Source organism: Felis catus, chromosome E1, assembly GCF_018350175.1.
Source record: "Felis catus isolate Fca126 chromosome E1, F.catus_Fca126_mat1.0, whole genome shotgun sequence".
NCBI classification, from domain to species: domain Eukaryota; kingdom Metazoa; phylum Chordata; class Mammalia; order Carnivora; family Felidae; genus Felis; species Felis catus.
The window spans coordinates 58,069,715-58,087,169 of record NC_058381.1 but is presented as its reverse complement, the minus strand read 5'-3'; the positions used below and the strand labels follow the sequence as shown (position 1 = coordinate 58,087,169).

General features: G+C 57.4%; 1 protein-coding gene and 1 long non-coding RNA gene across 3 annotated transcripts in view; one reads left to right on the top strand and one right to left on the bottom strand.

The window, feature by feature from the left end:
* PGS1 (phosphatidylglycerophosphate synthase 1) overlaps positions 1–15,267 on the bottom strand; it is a 34,841-nt gene extending 19,574 nt beyond the window's left edge. For both annotated transcript variants that reach the window (XM_023244152.2, XM_023244153.2), the window contains exons 1-6: positions 15,103–15,267; positions 6,079–6,268; positions 3,359–3,436; positions 1,775–1,874; positions 835–1,024; positions 16–194 (exon numbers count right to left, since the gene is read on the bottom strand). In XM_023244152.2, the coding sequence (XP_023099920.1) occupies positions 16–194; positions 835–1,024; positions 1,775–1,874; positions 3,359–3,436; positions 6,079–6,268; positions 15,103–15,245 (880 nt within the window). In that variant the 5' untranslated portion in view covers positions 15,246–15,267. The remainder of the gene's footprint in view (positions 1–15; positions 195–834; positions 1,025–1,774; positions 1,875–3,358; positions 3,437–6,078; positions 6,269–15,102) is intronic.
* On the top strand, positions 14,722–16,470 carry LOC123382108. The gene is made up of 2 exons (XR_006590008.1): positions 14,722–14,924; positions 15,736–16,470. It is a non-coding gene; the product is annotated as an uncharacterized LOC123382108 (long non-coding RNA).
* The last annotated feature ends 985 nt before the right edge of the window (positions 16,471–17,455 follow it).

Genomic DNA, 17,455 nt, shown 5'->3' with positions numbered 1-17,455 from the left:
AGCCCAGGACCCTACCTTTGTAAGGATGCACCATCCCTTCCACCACCTGCACCGTGTCATCCCCCTGCAACTGCAGGGACACGTCCCCCACCGCATCCACCAGCTCCGTGAAGAAGTCCGCGATCTCGGGGCAGTCCTGCAAGAACACGTAGCGGTCCTGGCGGTTGGTGAAGTAGGAGTCGCTCAGGTTCGCGCTGCAGGGAGGAAAGAAGCGGCTGAGGACTCGGGCAGGAGCGCGGCGGGTCCCGGGGAACCCGCAGGGACGGGGCAGTGACAAACACGGACGAGGACCCCACGGCAGAGACCGAGTAACCAGCGGCTCCCCTGAGCGTGAGGTGACACAGAGGAGGGAGCCGCAGAGCCCCGCCCCTCAGAGTTGACAATCAGCTGAGAGGAGAACGCCACTTATAAAGCCAACTACCCCACGGGGCTCGTCACCAACGCCCGGGCTTTAGAATCAGAAGACGTGGACCCGCCATTCCGGCTTGTTCTTCCTGTGTCACTGGTCTAGTCTCCCGTGTACAGCGAGGAGAGCACGACGCGGGTCTCCGCGGGGGTCACAGCGACAGCACGCGCAGGGCGCAGGGCGGGGCCTGGCAGCCACCAAGCGCTCTGCAAGCCGCGGCTCCCTCCTGACGGCCCTTGGCGGGCCTCCCGCTGCCACAGCAGACGCGCTGCCGCGGAAGACACCGACACGGTGTGACGACTAGACCAGAAACGTACGACCACGTTCTCGGAGGCTTACGAAGATGGGTCTTCCCTTCTCTGTGTTCTGCAAACCTCTGCCCTGGACGATATCAAGGGGAGGTCCCGGACGGAAGGCAGCAAACTAACCCACTCAAGATGACGTTGTTGTCAAAGAGGTACACCTTAATGTGCTGCAGGCCGATAGTCTCATTGAAGCGCTCGGGGATCAGGAGCCGGAGAAGCCCACGGAGGTTAGGCGTGTGGAAGAGGGAGACGCGAACCTGCTCTGGAAATCTCTGCAGCAGCGGGAGCAGCATCGTACGTGAGTTCTTCCTACCTAAACACGTGGGCAAGGGGAAGGACGAGGATGGGCGATTCACACCAGGAAAAACACCCCGCCTGCGGGGGGGAGCCACCTACCGCCCCTCACAATCGGCCAGAACCCCTGGTGCCATCGCGAGCCCGAGGGGCTCAGACCGAATTCAGCTCTGGACACCACCACGTCTCAGAGCAAGACTGGAGCGGTCGGTGCAGCAGACCCCTGCCATTTGGGCACCCAGCACCCATTCTCCCCACCCCCGCCCCGGGAACTGTACCCAAGTCCCTCCCAGAGGTACCACCCGCTCCACTCTCAGCATATCTACTCGGCGTAAAGAGGGCTCCACCCACCCTGAACCCTCACCCCAGCTCCATGGGAGGGCGCCCGGGCCCAGGCGGGGCCGGTCAGCGCGAGACAAGGACAAGATGTCACGGCCAGATGGGCCTGGGGCCGCCAAGGGCCACCGCGTGGAGCCTGAGAATAAAGCCAGCCCAAAGGAAGGAGGGCCAGCAGATGGGTCCTGGTGAACACCCAACCCCCCAAATCAACCTGCCCAGAGCAGGTCAGTCATGGGAGTCAAAAACAGTGTCTTTTTTGCCTAAGTTGTTTTTCCTTGGGCTTCCAGTCACTTGCTACAGAAGGAATGCTGATACTCCGGGCTGTCTTCAAACAGCCTTGCCTCTGCCCGGGACGGGGGAGACGAGAGCATAACTCGTGAAACAGGCTCCAAAAGAGGCAAAGTCGGGGCAGGGAACGTGTCAGACCTACCTCTTGAGCCCCGTGTAAAGTCCAAGAGAATGGACACCTTGAGGTCTGAAGGAAACTTTGCTTGGAGTGACTTTTCTAGAGTGCTTTCCAGGCAATCTACCTACCAAGGAGAGAACCCAAAAGAACAAAAGTATAAGATCCAAAAAGATGATTATGTATCACAAAAAAGGATCTACTTTCCAGGTAACGCGTGCCCCCTCCCCGCTGCGCCCAGTCCTCTCGGAACACACACACACACACACACACACGTGCCCCGAGCGCTCAAGAGTCTGTACCACAGAGACCAGTAACAGTAACCAGGCGACGCCACCTGGCACCCTTCTCCAGCCGGGCCTTAAGGAAGAGAGGGTCTGTGGGTCAGAGACGCGTTGCCCGAGCAGTCTGGACCTTGCCACTCTTGGAAAGGCTAAGAAAGACACCAGTGCTCGCACATTTCAACGGACAATCCCCACCGACACACGGCAAACAGTGCCTACACGCGGAGAGCACTTGGTAAATATTTGCTGAGCCGATGAATCCAACACACAACCTGCCCGCTGGCCACTCTCCATGAGCTGGACGTGACAGTCTTCTCCCAGAAGAACAAACAGGCTTCCCAAGCCTGCTGCTAAAAGCATGTCCTGCAGGCAGAGGGAGGCCTCCCTCTCAGAGCGGGAGAGGACAGAGTGCTTCTGACCCGGCGTCCCTCGTCCTCTGCCCCCCATCCCCGGCATCCTTCCCCAGCCCCTAGCTGTGCGTCTCTGGACAGCGATGAACGAGAAAACGCTGTGGGCGCCAGGCCCGTCTCACCGCGTCAGAGTGCAAGGCGTCCTGAAATGAGGATAACAGAACCCCCTCACGGGCGCTCACGTGAAGTCAGCCTACACGCCGTGCCCGCGCACCACACCCCGCGCCGTGTGAACCAGTGGGTTCCGCTCCTTCCCATCTGGCCCACCTCACCGTGGGCGACGGCAGGTCCGGGTGGAACAAGGCTGACCACAGCCCAGGCGCCTGACCCCGGCCCGACCTGCACTCCACTCATTTGTCTAGGACGGGGTCAGAAAATCTTTTCTGTAAAGGGCCAGGGAGTAAATACTCTGGGTCTGGTGGGCCGGATGGTCCCTGTCACAACCACCCAGCTCTGCAGTCCCGGCAAGAGAGCAGCCACAGACAACACGTCTGTGAGCGAGCATGGCCGTGTTCCAACAAAGCTTTGTTTATGGACACGGGAATCTGAATTTCACACATTTTTCCTGTGTCACAGATAGCCTCCTCCTTTTCATTTTTCCCCCAATCGTTCGAAAACACAAAAACCATTCTTAACCCACAGGCCATAAAAAAACAGGCGGCGGGCCAGATGTGGCCTGCTGAGCCCTGGACTGGCAGACACGAGCAGCCCAGGAAGCCCTGTGCAGGGTGAGGAGGACACGTGAGCAAGGAGGAACCCTCCCCGCACCCCTCACTGGCCCTCCTAACACACCAGACAACCGGCAGCTGGCGGAGAGGCTTGACCCCAACTTCCCAGGGCCGTGTGGCCGGTGAGGGTGGGGGGGGGGAGTCAGAGCGAATCTGCTGCCGTGGGGACCACCCCACCTCAAACCTTACCAGTTCCTGTTCCAGAGGACCCGTCCCCAGGTAGAGAGACGCCATCACGACCCGTCTCTTCGCCACTTTTATCTGGCCCTGAAAGAGGAAAAACAGTTGCCGATTGTTCCCAACAGCCCACTGAGAAAACGTACAAGCCTCCAGGCTGAACTCGCTTACGCCTTACGGTGAGCTACCAAGTAAGGCCCCACGACCCTAATTTAAAATACTCCCCCCGAAAGTAAGGCACGGCCTAACTGTACGAGCCACGACGCAGCCATCGAAAGAACGAGGGAGGTCTGTGCCGTGACCTGACAGGGCGCCTGCAACATACCGCTGAGATGAAATCAAGTTGCTCCCCCACCTACTGCCCCCACACACACACCCTGCTGACGCAGGGGCTTCACGACCGAGAGCGGTCCCTGCGGGCAGAGCAGGAGGGCAGCGTGGGTGCCAACCTGCATGCCCCCTCTGCACCTGCATGGTTGACTTTTATAACGAGCACGTACGAATTTCCTCTGCGATACGGACAGCTCCCTAGGGACGAAGACAGACCAGACGGGCATTCAAAGATGACTGTGACCTCGGTCCTCTCCCTAGACCTGCTCCAGCCCGGGGAACAATGACGCCCTCTGGAGTTCAAAGCACCCTGCCCCAGAGGGGGGTGGCGAGGGCAGAAAGGTCGGTGGCATTCCAACAGTCAGGCTCCGTCAGGCTCTCAGGCTCTCGAAGGAGACAGGAGGGCCAGGCCTCTGGGGAGGCGGCAGGCGGGAAGAGAGAAGCAGGAGGCAGGGCACGTGTCTGCTTCCCCACCAAAGAGGGACGCGGCCCCCCCCAGCCCCCCAGCCCGCACAGGAGGGCCGCCCTGACTCCAGGAGCAGGCTAACACACCGGCAAGAGACCTGCAGACAAGGAAAGCACGGAGAATTTTCCCAGCTCGCCACCCCCTCTGTCTCTGTTTTGTTATTTATCAAGTGCTCCCGCGGGGACCGCGGGGACGCAGACCAACAACTCGGGTACAGGCACCCGGGCTCAGGCAGCAGACTGCCTGTGGGTGCCGCCGCCAGGCCCGTAGGAGCAGCCTCACCTGTAACGAGGGCTCGGGGCCAGGCAGATGGCAGGCTGCGCTCCCCAATCAGGGAACAAGGCCACTCTGTGGGCCCTGGGAAGAGATACATCCCACTCTGCACCACCTGTGCGGGGAGAACTGCCCTCGACTCCACCCAGAAGGCAGGACAGAGGGCCTCCTCCTGGCCTGCCGGGCCAAGCCCCGGGGCCCTTCCTGTCCTCCGCGACCCTGCCCGGGCAGGTGCACAGCCTGGGGACGGCCACACGGAGATGCAGCCAGTCACTCACCCAGAGTAGACTAGAACACGAAAACCTGCCTCTGCAGAACCGGTTTCTTCAAGCCGAACACAGAACCAAGTAGGAGCAAAAGGCAAACGGCCTGACATCAGTTCTAGCCAAAAAGGACGCACGGGACAGAGGAGCAGTGCAGGGGAGAGGTGGGGAGAGCCTGTACACAGACTGGGAAACACGCACGCAAGCAGAATGCATTCTGGAACGAGCCAGTCAGAAATTAAGCTAAGCGGCGCTCCGCAGCACAGCAGGGCCAAAGGAGAAGGGGCGAGTATTCAAGTCAACTACAGACCGTTCCGTAGAAAAGTTAATCTCTACATACATCTCCTACGACCTCCCCCCTTTCTGCCTGTCTGACCGGTTCAGACCTTAACTCTAACATCATTGCCAACTTGAACCCAGAGAGTTCATGTTAATAAAAACTGATCAGCTTCAAATGAATTATTCCGATGCGCAGCTGAACCTGGAGGACCTGGATGAGACCGGAAGACCTGGGCACTGAAGGCTCAAGCCGAGCCTGCCCGCCCCCCCCCCCCAAAAGGTTAGCCCCTCCCCCAGTACAGAAAAGGCACAAACTGTAGACAAAGTCACAGGAAAGAACAGGACTCATAAGGCCTAAAACCGGATGTCCAAATCTCCCAGTGGTCTCTAAACACCTCCTCACCGAACGAGAGAATTCCAGCCACTTCCTACACATCGAGTGTCATCCGTGGCTCGGCCGGGTCTTCGTTTCCAGGACGTTCTGTGTCCTGAAGACGTTTGCAGGGGCCTTCGTGCCATAACTAGAGTAGGGTTCCTTTCGTCTCAGACCCCGTCGGCAAGGACGCCCACGCCCCCTCACGAACCTCCCTTCTGATGGAACCAAAGCGGTCAGTCCGTCCGTAAGACTCGAAATCCGGGACCCGCCCCTCACGTGCCCACACGCTCTGGGCTGCTCTACCTGAGATGCGAGCCACACAGGAGCGTCTGAGGACAGTGCAACTCAACCATCTGTGAGGCTGAAAACCTAACAGGGAGAACAACCCGCAGCAACAAGCAGAGCAGCCATCAGAAACTGCCACAGCGCGGGGCGCCTGGGGGGCCCAGGGAGTGAAGCGTCTGGCCCTTGATTTCGGCTCAGGTCATGATCCTGTGGTTTGTGAGTCAGGGCACCACGTCAGGCTCTGTGTTAACAGTGTGGAGCCTGCTTGGGAGTCTCTCTCTCTCTGCTCCCCCCCCCCCCCCCGCTCTCTCTCTCAAAATAAAAAAACTTAAAAAAAAAAAAAAGAAAAGAAAGAAACTTCCAGAACAGAAGACACTTCTGCTCAGGACACCCTCCCGCCCCCAAGTCCCCAAGCCTCTAGCTCAGACGTCCCTCCTTCTCTCCTGCGGACACAGCTTACCTTCATGAGCTCAAAAAATTCCGCCGGGGACGAAAGCACCCTGACGTGCGAGCTGCAGACCCCAAACTCTGGGACCAGGTTCCGGATCCACTGGAACCTGTGCACACCCTCTGGACACAGGCAGCAAGGAGGGGAGGTGACCTGGGGCACCGCTGGGGACAGCAAAGGAGCCAACAGCAGCCATGGTGACCTGGTTAAAGAGACGTGCAAAGGGTCATACTTCTCAAACACTGCCTTCGAAGTCTGTCCCAGCTACCGGGGGGCAGGCGGAAGTGGAGGGTTTTGTGTTTTAACCGATTTCAGATTTTCTGGCCTAGTTCAGGTAAGCCCGAGGGCTTTTCCTTCAGCCCGTCCGAGCTGAGCGACTTGAGAAGCGCCAAGGCCTAGAGAGAAACCCCAAACTGGCAGCTGGGTCCAAACAACTCCAAATCGAGTGCGGCCACGAGTAAACTCACGGAAGCCACCGCACGCGCTCAACACGGAGGCGCCCCGACAAACCCGCCTGCACAAAGCCCCTGAAGGCCACCCGGAACGAAGGCAGGCCCGGGATGAGGGTGATCACCGCAACCCAGGCCGCCAGCTGTGTGACTGCAGAGACAAACAAGGCTTTTATTTAGGGAAGGACCTAGAAAAACAAAGTCTTCTCTTTAATACTCAGCTGTGGAGAGAAGAGCTGGAACAGGAAGAGCCTGGAGGAGGGGGGCCATCTCGGCCGTGGCGACAATCACCCCCCCTCGGCCCTGGGACACACCGTCCCCGGGGCTCACGCCACATAAAGCTGCGCCCCAGACCAGCTCCACTCCGCTGAGGCAGAGACAGTGGCAACCGAGGTCCTGCCCTCGCACCCGCGGATCCGCAGGTCTGCCGCCCGCCCCGGCTGGCACCTCCACGGGGACAGGGAGGGAGGGGCAATACGCCCGGAGCCCCACGCGAGCCCGGGCCGACTCTGAATCCCAGCAAGCAGCAGCAGGAAATCCCTGTGCCGTGCGTGACCTTCTACCGCAGCTTTGCGAGGGGCTCTGGGGAAGGGACGCTGCAACACCCCAAGGCCTGAAGAGCCACAGATTCCAGGAAGATGATTTCATTCACTTGCCTCATGATAGAGCGCTGAATCTTCCCAGGGCCTGCGAACGTCCCTACACAGGCGCCAGATGGCCCACAGCTGTGCTTCCCAGAAAGCCCGTCGGTCTGTCCCGGCCGACTCATTGCCAAGAACGCTTTAGTCAGCGGGTGGAAGGTAGCGGTTCCCTGGATCCAGGGAAGTCGTGGACTGGCCTGGGGCCCCACGGTGCAGAGGGAGGAGAGCAGCTAACCTTTCCCGCTGTCTGGCTGTCTGTGATGCGGGGGGGGGGGGGGGGGGGGCGGTGACGGCACTCGGGGCCACTGGCTCGCTAAGGTTCTCAGGTGATGAGCGGCAGCTGGCAAGCAAAAGGCCTAGACACGTAGACTAGCAGCTGCTGCCTCGATTTCCCAAACCATAAGCCTTGTTCCTGCAGTGCTCAAAGACAGCTTCCAGGAGAGGGAAAGACGCTCCAGTCCAATGGAAGACCACGAGATGATGGGAGAGCCTGCGGGACAATCCATCCGAAGCCCCGAAGGGGGCCTAAAGTCTACCAGTCATTCAGTAAACATGGTCCATCCGAGGCAGAAAACCCCACAGCAGCAGCACCAGACCGACATACCCCCAGTCTCATGGCACCTGTCATCTCTCAGACCAAAGAAAGGACCAGGGTGCCAGCCAACACCCCGGGCCACACCCCCCATCTGGGCCCAGAGACTGCAATCAGCTTCCCAAAAGGGAGATGCGGAAACACGTCCTCAGCACATGGCAACCCAGGAGGGGGGCCAGCGCGGGCCCAGGGCCTCCATCCCGGTCATCACGTGAGCACCCCCTGGCCCGTGAGGGGCGCAAGGGAAGAGCTGCCCAGCCCCGGGCTCCCACGAGCCCAGCGGCCTCACAAGCTGACCCGCCTGAGATCCTCCAAGAACGACACAAGACACAGGCGCTGCCATTAATTAAAGGTCAAAACATACAGCACATGGGCTTCGAGTGACCGAAAAGGGGAGCTCTTGGCGCCTGAGCCCCCGGAGGCCTTACAACACCTGCCTTCAGACGGGCTCCCTGAGGGCTGCCCCAGGAGAGGGGAGGGGCGAGCAAACCTAAGGAGTGGGAACTGGCAAAAGCCAGCCACCGTGAGCGGGAAAACTGGTCTCCGCGGCCAGTCCCCATGACACACATGCCAAGGGGTCCAGCGTCGGCCCCGTCCTGCCCGGGAGAGGCCCAGGGCAGGCTCGGGCGGGCCAGGCTCAGGGCCCGGGGCTGCCTTGGGCAGGTCTCGTCCCTGCCAGGCAGCTTTCCCCGGGAATGTTCCACCAGGGCCTCCGTCCAAGATCTGTTGAGGGCTTTTTTATGTTGGCTTCCTGTTTAATCTGTGTACTGACAGGTTTATTTTTGCTAGAGAGGAGAAGGAGCTGAGAGGTGGCAGGGGCCCGGCGGGGGGGGGGGAGGGGGAGGAGACCCCGCCCTCAAGTGGCAATTTCGCACACCCAAAGTGGAAGGTACTTTGGAAAGGAGCAAAGCCTTCTACAAAGGGCCCCACAGCGCCGACATGGGCGTGGGGAGACCACGTGTGGCCAGGTGACGATCTAACTCGAAACGAAGGGCCCCGGCCAGGGCAGGCACAGCCAAGCCAGAGTCCACTTGGGGGCCCACGCTGTTCCCTCACCTCGGCCAGAAGCCCGTGGGGGGGCTGGTTCCCGCTTTCCACAGCCTAACTCCTGGGAATCTTCCCAGAAAAGGTTCCTTCCAGTGCCAGCAGCAACCCCACTGCACAGTAACCCCAGTCTCCAGGGGCGACCACCTGTGCGGGCAAGTCCCCGCACCCCAGGGAGGTTTACTAAGAAACCACACGTCCCAGGTCAGGAACCGAAGCCCCGAGAGATCTGAGGAGCTGTGGTTACTTTACCAAAAAAGCACAGCCATGTCAGTCACACACACACACACAATTTCCACACCGAGACCTGGACGCCCCTGAATCATCTCTCTGGTACCACCTAGCCCCGGTTTCTAGTTACGAAGAGAGGAAGTGGGGAGAGGGGGTTGGGGACCCGATCACAGCTTCTGCTGACGACCCGGCCTCCCAAGGCAAGCCCCTTTACTCGGAATACCACGGAAGTTTGGAGAACAGGGCTAGGGCAAGCAGGTGCCAGAGGCAACAACAAACCTAGCGCACTGACACAACCCCCCCCCCCCCCAGCCCATGAGTCTAAAAGTGGAACAAAGCAGCACGCCCTCCGAAGGGCAGGCTCCAGCCACCGCGGGATGGCAGGCCCGCAAAGGTTCGGCCCCGAGGCTTAAGGCTTCGGGCAGAGCATCTGCAGAGTCCCGCACTGGGGAGCCGGCTGGGTGTTAGGGCTCAGGACCCCTGACCTGGGGCCCTTCCTCCCCCTGGGTGAGGGGGGCGAGGGGAAGGCTTCAGGGTGACTCCAGGAGGGCACAGTAAGTATGAAGGGAGGGGAACCGTGGGGGGGGGGGGGGGCGGCGTGGGGAGCGAAGTCTCTTCCCACCATCTCTAAGAGGAACCCACATCTGAACCGCCTTGACCGAGGAGGCTCTTTTCCCTGAGCCCCCAGACCGGCGGCCGCCACTAAGTGAGAACAGTGGAAGCCCACCTGGCCCAAGGGGTGATCCCAGGTGGGACAGAGCGGCCCAGCGTCCGCCGAGGCACCGGGAGGCGGGGGGACTGGAGTTCGTGACAGTCAGCCGCTCGGAAACGGCAGAGAGCCCCGGAGACGCGACTGGACACCGCTCCTGACCCCGGGGGCCTCAGGGGAAAGAGGAGGTGTTTCTCCTTCTCGTGGGGAGACAGGAGCTCTTGATTTCACCAAACATCCCGGAGCTGCAGGTGCTCCATAGAAAAACACTGGCACGCCTTGCATTTTCCCTGCGTCTGGACGCGCGACAGGGTGCCTGGAGGTCCAACCCCGCTCCCCCGTGGCAGCGGCGAGAGGCCAACAAAGGCAGGCAAACGCCAGAGAATTACACCCTGGTCTACGCTTCCCATGTCCCCTCCACAGCCTCTCCGCCTCGGAGGACAGGGGTCTGCTTCCCAGGGGCTGCGGAAGGTCACCCGCCCCAGCGGGAACCAAACGAGCGGGCCGCCCTCTCAGGGGTCTTCTCAAAAGGGGGCATCCTGGGCTCTGAACAAAGAAAACAGCGATGCTACAGGACTGTCCTCAGACACTAACCACAAATCCTCCACGGACAGCACAGGAGCCCTACCCCCTGTCCCGTACCGCACTCGGGGTACTAACTAAGTGGCCCCCACCATGGGCTCGGCCATGCTCCGAAGGTCCGTGGGCTCTTCTGGAACTGTAAGATAAGATTCGTGGTACAAGCTCTGTGGCTTGGATCCCATCCAAATCTGTACAAAATGACGAAAAAATGAAGTTTTTAAGAGAAACCAAGCTCGGTGGACTGCAATATTTTCAGAAACTACTTTTTAAGAAAAACCCACCCTCCCCCCAGTCATGCACACCGAAACGTCAAAAAGTGAGCTAATGAGAAAAAAGCAACAGTCATAGCACTTCCTGAGAAAAGCTCTCAAGAAACTACATGAAGGCACCGTACTTCCTGCGTCCCCGGCAGCAGGCGGCCCTTCCTGACTAGCGCAAGACCCGAGCCCGAGAAAGGGAAGTGAGTGTGAATTCCCGTAGGTTACAAAAGACCAACGGCCCTCTGCACTCCCGCCACAAGTCCGGCGTGAGAGGCTGCGGCTGCCAGCACTTGGCTACGTGCTGACCAGCTAGAGGACTGTCCTCTGGACTTGCCCAAAAGGAAGTCGCTCACATCCAGGGGCCAGAAATCCCACAGAACCCACAACACGGTGTGGTCGGTCGGTGAGAGCACCAGACACAGCACAAGTGCCCGTCGAGAACCAATCACACGTTCAACTAATCCAGAGGCTCGGATGGGCCTGACTTCCCAGCAGCCTCGAAAAGTACTCGTTTACGTGCATCAGATCACATGTTCACAAGTGGACGACCTATCCAAACGCTTTAATCCAGGCTCCCTGCTAACTCTCTAGGGGCACACAGCTGACTGACCCAGCCTAATGCATGTCCCCAGCCGCAGGGTGCTGGGGGACAGTCACGGTTAACGTGAACTCAACAAAGCTACAATTTAAAAGTCTGTCCGCTGACTCCCCGCAGGATCAAGTTTGAATTATTTGGGGGAAATTACGCTCTAAGTATCCCCCTCCCACCCATTCTATTACTGTAAATAAACCAAGAGCAGGCTCTACTAAACCCTAACAAGTAAGGAGCATTACAAAGTTTAAAGAAAAAGTGATTTCTGGAAATCTGGTGGTCCCTCAGAGTAGAAGATACTAACAAGCTGAACCGGAGGGTGCTGACCTGCCGTTACAACTGAAGACAATCTAACTGAAAGGACAGCCTTCTGGGGGGCGCCTGGGCGGCTCAGTCGGTTGGGCATGCAACTTCAGCTCAGGTCATGATCTCACCGTTCGTGGGTTCGAGCCCCAGGCCGGGCTCTGTGCTGACAGCTCTGAGCCTGGAGCCTGCTTCGGACTCGGTGTCTCCCTCTCTCTCTCTCTCTCTCTGCCCCTCCCTCGCCTGGTGCTCTGTCTCTGTCTCTCTCTCAAAAATAAATGTTAAAAAAAAATTAAGGAAGGAAGAAAAAGAAAGAGAGAAAGAAAAGAAAAAGAACAAACGAACAGCCTTCTGGGTCTCTGTTTCCCTCTAACTCACGTTTGGAGCCCCCTCACCACTCCTCATACTCACACCTACCCACACACCTAGAAGAGAGAAAACAGGACTTGAGTCTCAAAAATAAAGCCCTTTCTGCACGTATAGCTCAAACTGAAAATCATTTGTTTGGTGTTTTTTTAGAGAAGGAGGCCACAAAGAAAATACTTCCTCACATGGCAGGCAAGCTAGAGATTAGGAACCAGCGCCCCCCCGACACCTTTCCCACTGAGGTTCATCTACCCCAAATAACAAGTCAATTCTGTGTAGCCTGATGACTCCAGACTATCTGGGGTCGGCTGCCCCTCCTGGGCTCCAGATCTGTCAGAACACCTCCACCTGCACGTGCCTGGATACTAGTGGACCTGCCCCGAGGTCACCTTATCATCACCCCCAAACCCAGTCCCCTTTCTTACCCCCCGTTTTGGTGAAGCGTGCCTCCATTCACGCAGTCACCCAAGTCAAACACACGACCTACCCCCCAGGCACTCCCCCTACGCCTCCCCCACCAGAGCGGACTCTACCTTCCACTCCCCACCACCTCAGGCCCAGACCACTCTGAAAGGAAACTACAAGAAATCTCAGAGCTTGCCTCCCTGGGTCTCAGCCCAGAGGATGTTTGTTCCTAGCTCCTCTCTCCACCTCCCTTCCCTACTCAGCGCCCCCAGTCAGCTCCTGGAAATGACTTGAGAACTGCCTTCCGCCTCTGCTGCTACAATCAGCAGCCCACACCACTCAGGATCCTTCCCTGAACACCACCAGCTCCCCCTTCTCTCCCTAGCCTGCTCCTATACTCCAAAACGCAGCTCTGAGATCACAGCCACCAGGAAGCCTTCTGTGACCTCCTGGTGTGCCTCTTAGGCGCAGCCGTGACCTTCTACCTTACTCTACTATTTCTTCTGTTATGGGTCTGAGCATCTTGAAGGTGGGGCCATGTCTTTACCTGTCTTCCTAGGCACCTACGCACAGCAGAGCAGTGCTCTACACACGCATGCTGAATAAACGAATGAACCCAACAGTCCAAAGCGATAATGAGTCAGACGCCTGCTCAAGAGAAAAACAGTATTTCTAGATCACTAATTGGAAGTAATTTTAAGTAGCATTCTCTGTCACTATGGCCGTCTCTGTAACTAACAAGGAAACCGCTGCAAGGAAAGAACCCTCCTTTTCCCCCCACCCCCCCCCGGCCCCGCGTGTTAGCCACGAGGATTCACCAGGCACTCCAACAGTTGAGTCAGACTGGCAGAGCTAAAATCTGAAAAAGTCTAAGCTCATGACTACACAGAACTATTATCAATGAATCAACGACCAGAGTTACAAGAAACCACATCATTCGGGGAATGAGGCGTTGCGAGGTACAACCGTACGATTGGAGGAGAAACGAAAGTCAGCAGCCAATAGAGGATGAGTGGCCACACAAGACCAGAGAAACCCCAACACCAAGGCCACAAAGAGTCCGGGAAAATCTGCAAACCCGTAAGGCAGTAAGGCAAGAAGAAAAAAAAAAAAGGGGGTCAGAAAGCTACAGTGTTGTCACAACACTGGTCGCAGCACTTATCGGCAGTCAGTCCTAGTAGCATTTTTCCCCTAAGGATTATAAAACACAAATTTCAGACACTTGTGTTTCTTTGGCTTAAGTGAGTTTCTGGTATAACTGTTGACCCAGAGATATAACTCCCTCTCTCCGCTTAATCAAAAAGAAATACGGTGACACACCTCCTGCCTCCATTTACAAAAAGGACTTTGGGAAGTCAGTTTAGACTCTCCCCACTGCCACACTCTCCACCCCCCCCCCGTCACACACACACACACACACACACACACACACACACACACACAAATCACTCAAGAGAAATGTCTTTTTCAAAAGAATTTGTTAATAGTCAATTCCAATGCTAAACAGGAATTAACAATGAAGTGTTCTTCCTAGAGTTTAAATATATACAGGGAAATTACAAAACTGCCTGAACACCTCATCTTTGAGGAGAGCACATTTCTTGAAACTTTAAACCAAATTTCCCAGTGGTTTGATGCCGAGATGTGGAAGTCATCTGACTTCACTACCCACTGGAATGGCCAGGTCTTGGCCAAACACCAAGTACAGAAAATGCTGAGGCCACCTCTGCCCTGCCCCCGCCGGTTTCACTGATAATGAAACTTAAAGCCATTCTGATCAGCAGGCTTCTAAGGGCTCAATATAGCCCCGATGCTATCACCTAAAAGTTACCCTGAATCAAACTCGATTTTTTACTGAAAATCATCTACCGTAACCCAGGATGAAGCAGGCTGCTTCCCATACCTAGAAACAGCACGCATGACTGGACCACAGATCTGTGCACGGAAAGTCAGGAGGTCTCATCCTCACCCAAGTAGCACAGATAAAATCTAAGACAACGCAAACCCTACTAAGGCATTTACGTCTAAGATCTTTTCCTTTCTTTTTTTTTTTTTCTTTTAAAAGATCAAAGGAGGCGCCTGGGTGGCTCAGTGGGTTGAGCCTACTGACTTCGGCTCAGGTCATGATCTTGTGGTTCGCGAGTTTGAGCCCCACGTCGGGCTCTGTGTTGACAGCTCGGAGCCTGGAGCCTGCTTCGGATCCTGTGTCTCCCTCTCTCTCTGCCCCTCCCCAGCTCATGCTCTGTCTCTCTGTCAAAAATAAATAAACATTAAAAAAAAATTTTTTAAGGATCAAGGGTAAGACTTGAGTGTCTCTGATAAGAAAACCATTTGCACACAAGAAATCTTTTTTTTTTTTCTTTTTACATTAGCACTAACAGCAGGCCTCTTGGGTCAGCATGTTCTAGGCAATTGTTGACTCTGAAAGCCCACTGCCTGAACAAACCGCTTCAAAGCCTCCCTCGCCATTTACATAAGTCACTTCAGTACTTTTCCAGAACACGGGCCCTTTGAAAAGTGTGAAGGGGGGTGGGGGGGTCGAGTGGTTCCTCTTCCCTGGCCTTAGAGTCACTGACTCAGGATTGCTTCACAGCCTTCTCGGGCAGGATGTGAGAAGCGCTGCACGAACACAATCCCGGCTGAGCTGATTCACTCCGGCCGAGCCACCCCGCGGCCAGGACCACGTAAGGAAAAGACCCCCTCCGCACCCAAGCGGCGTCTCTCGCCACCAGACCCCGCCACGCCAGCCGCCGGGGCCCGGGGCGCCCGAGCTCGGCCCCCCGCGTGAGCGCGCACTCCCGGTGCGGAGGGAGGCAGGGCTGCGGCCGCGACCCCGCCACGGCCGGCCCGGCCGCCTCTCACCTCCTGCGCCGGCGGTCCCGGTTCCTGCCCAGGCGGTCGGACAGGCGCCCCAGGAGCGCGGCCAGCCCGGGGCGGCCGGGCAGCAGGCCCAGCAGTCGCCTCCAGAGCACCGGCCCCGCCGCCGCCGCTGCCGCCGCCGCCATGGAGACTCGGCGCTTCCGCTTCCGGCGCGCAAGAACTTTATTGACAGCGGCGCTCGCGGACAAGTGGCGGCGGGGGCGGGGCGGGCGCAGGTGTGCAGGCGGCGCGCGGGGCGCAGGCGCAGACGCCGCGGGAGCGTCCCGCGCGCCCGAGTCGCCTGGCCTCGCGGAGTCCCGGCCGTGCCCGACGCCGGGGCTCCCGAGCAGGTGCAGCGGGCAGGCCCGGGGAACGTGCGGTCCTGCGAGCCGAGGGCCGCGTCCGTGGAACCGGGAGCACCTTCGCTAGCCGATCTTCGAAAAGAAGATGTGGCAATGTCCTGAGGGGCAGGGGAGATGGCTCTGACCCGAAACATGGGGTTCCTCGGCCGACCCACGTGGACTGGGACTCGGGAACCGGAAGAGCCGTAGGAGGTGGCCACATCGTCCTTGTCCCGGGGTGGGGGTGTTGTGGACACACGGGATGCAAAACATTCCGAACTCCGCTTCCACCCAGGTATCCCACGGAAGTCAGTTACGCGTTCCCTGCAAGAATGTTCGTCTCGGCATTGTGCATGATACCAAAAATGTGGAGGCAATCAACAGTGGGAGAGTTGGTGAAATAAATAATGGGGCATCGCTGCGTGGGAAGACCGCGCGCGGCCATGAAGAATTACGTCCTAGAAGAATCTTGAGTGACACAAGTGGAAAAATCCAGATTTTAGTAGTCTAGAGCTTATCTCGTTGGGAAAATTAAAAATTGGGAGACAGCATCGTGTGCAGCCAGACTGAAAGTAAATACACAAAACCGCTAACCTTGGTTACGTGGGGCTATTCAAGAGTTTCCAACTTGTTTACGACCAACGAGCGTTTCAGATTGTTGCAAGCTTTCCTTTACGTTTAGAGACCTTTACAAATACAAGGTGGACTCTGATTCACCTCTTCCGAGTTAGAAGGGGTGAATCATCAAATTTCCTAATTTCCAGTAACTAGGATGAGACCATCCATTGCCTGATTCCACTTTTGCACGGGGCCTAGGACAAGGCGTAGTTGTAGGGTCAAGTGGCTGAATGCCTGCACCGTGATGTTCAATGGTGACCACAGGAGCATTCTACCCATCCAGAAGAGAGCTGGCAGCTTCTTTTTGCATGGGGCGGTGGTGCTTTGCCGGGTGAGGTACTGAGGGGGACAGACAACCATAGTACTGTCCCGTTGGCAATTTCCCATCTAAAATAAATTGCAGTTAATACGGTCTCGTATTACAGCACGGTAAGTTACACCAGTCAGCATTTACGTATAAACAGCAGGCAATGACCCAGTGCCTTCTGAAGCCACCCACCTAGAGCCTCTGTCCTTCATGGCTAGTTTGAAACTGTCAGAGCTGCTACCAGAATGAGGCAACCACGACTTTGCCCTAGGACGTGCACATTTAGAAGTTGCAAAAATTTTAAATAGTGGTTTTCAGGGATTGAGCGATTTTTTTTAGTGGTTGCATTTACGCGATGACAAGACAAACACTTTCCACCAGGAGAGACGTCGGCTGGTTAGCGAGCACAGGTAAAGGAGATAAGTCACTCTCAGGTGACACAGGTGGCCCAGAGAAGAGGCCTGGGAGTACCCCAAGCTGCTTGGAGGGCCAGCAGGCTAGGCTGCGGCAGGGCTCTCCACTCACACCTTGATGACCCTGGGCCAGAAGGCATGTGCCCTCTGAGACCCCTGATGGCTCGGAAGCCCATCTGCTGAGGCCCCCCTCACCCTCCTGCCCTCACCCACTGCTTTCTGGCCAGTCGCACCGGCTCCTTCCCGAACAGGAGGTGCCAGGGTTACAATGACAAGAGCTGATGAGACCGCTGACAGATATCAGGTCTTCCCAAACGGAAAAGGAAACGCATTCACTGGAAGGAGAGTTGACGTCAGGGAGGGGTGGGCTGCGGCCCCTGATAGCCAGGCTGCTGTCCCGGGCAGGAAACATCAGGAAATCCTGAGCCAAGGGCCCATGCCTCACTGTCTGTGATTCACACACGAACCGAAAATCAGGCCAACGCAAGCGGAAGGCCCCTCCTCCCCAGACTACTTCGGGCGCAAGGGTCTCTTTCAGCCACGGGGCACTTAGCAAATTCCAGAAGGAGGAAGAGGTGGTCCAGCCCACCTCCCTCCGGCGAGGAGAAACTCTCCCATCGGTTTGTCCGGTTTGTCCCGTAGGCAGGGGGCTATCAGCTGCTTCTGAGGAGTGCACG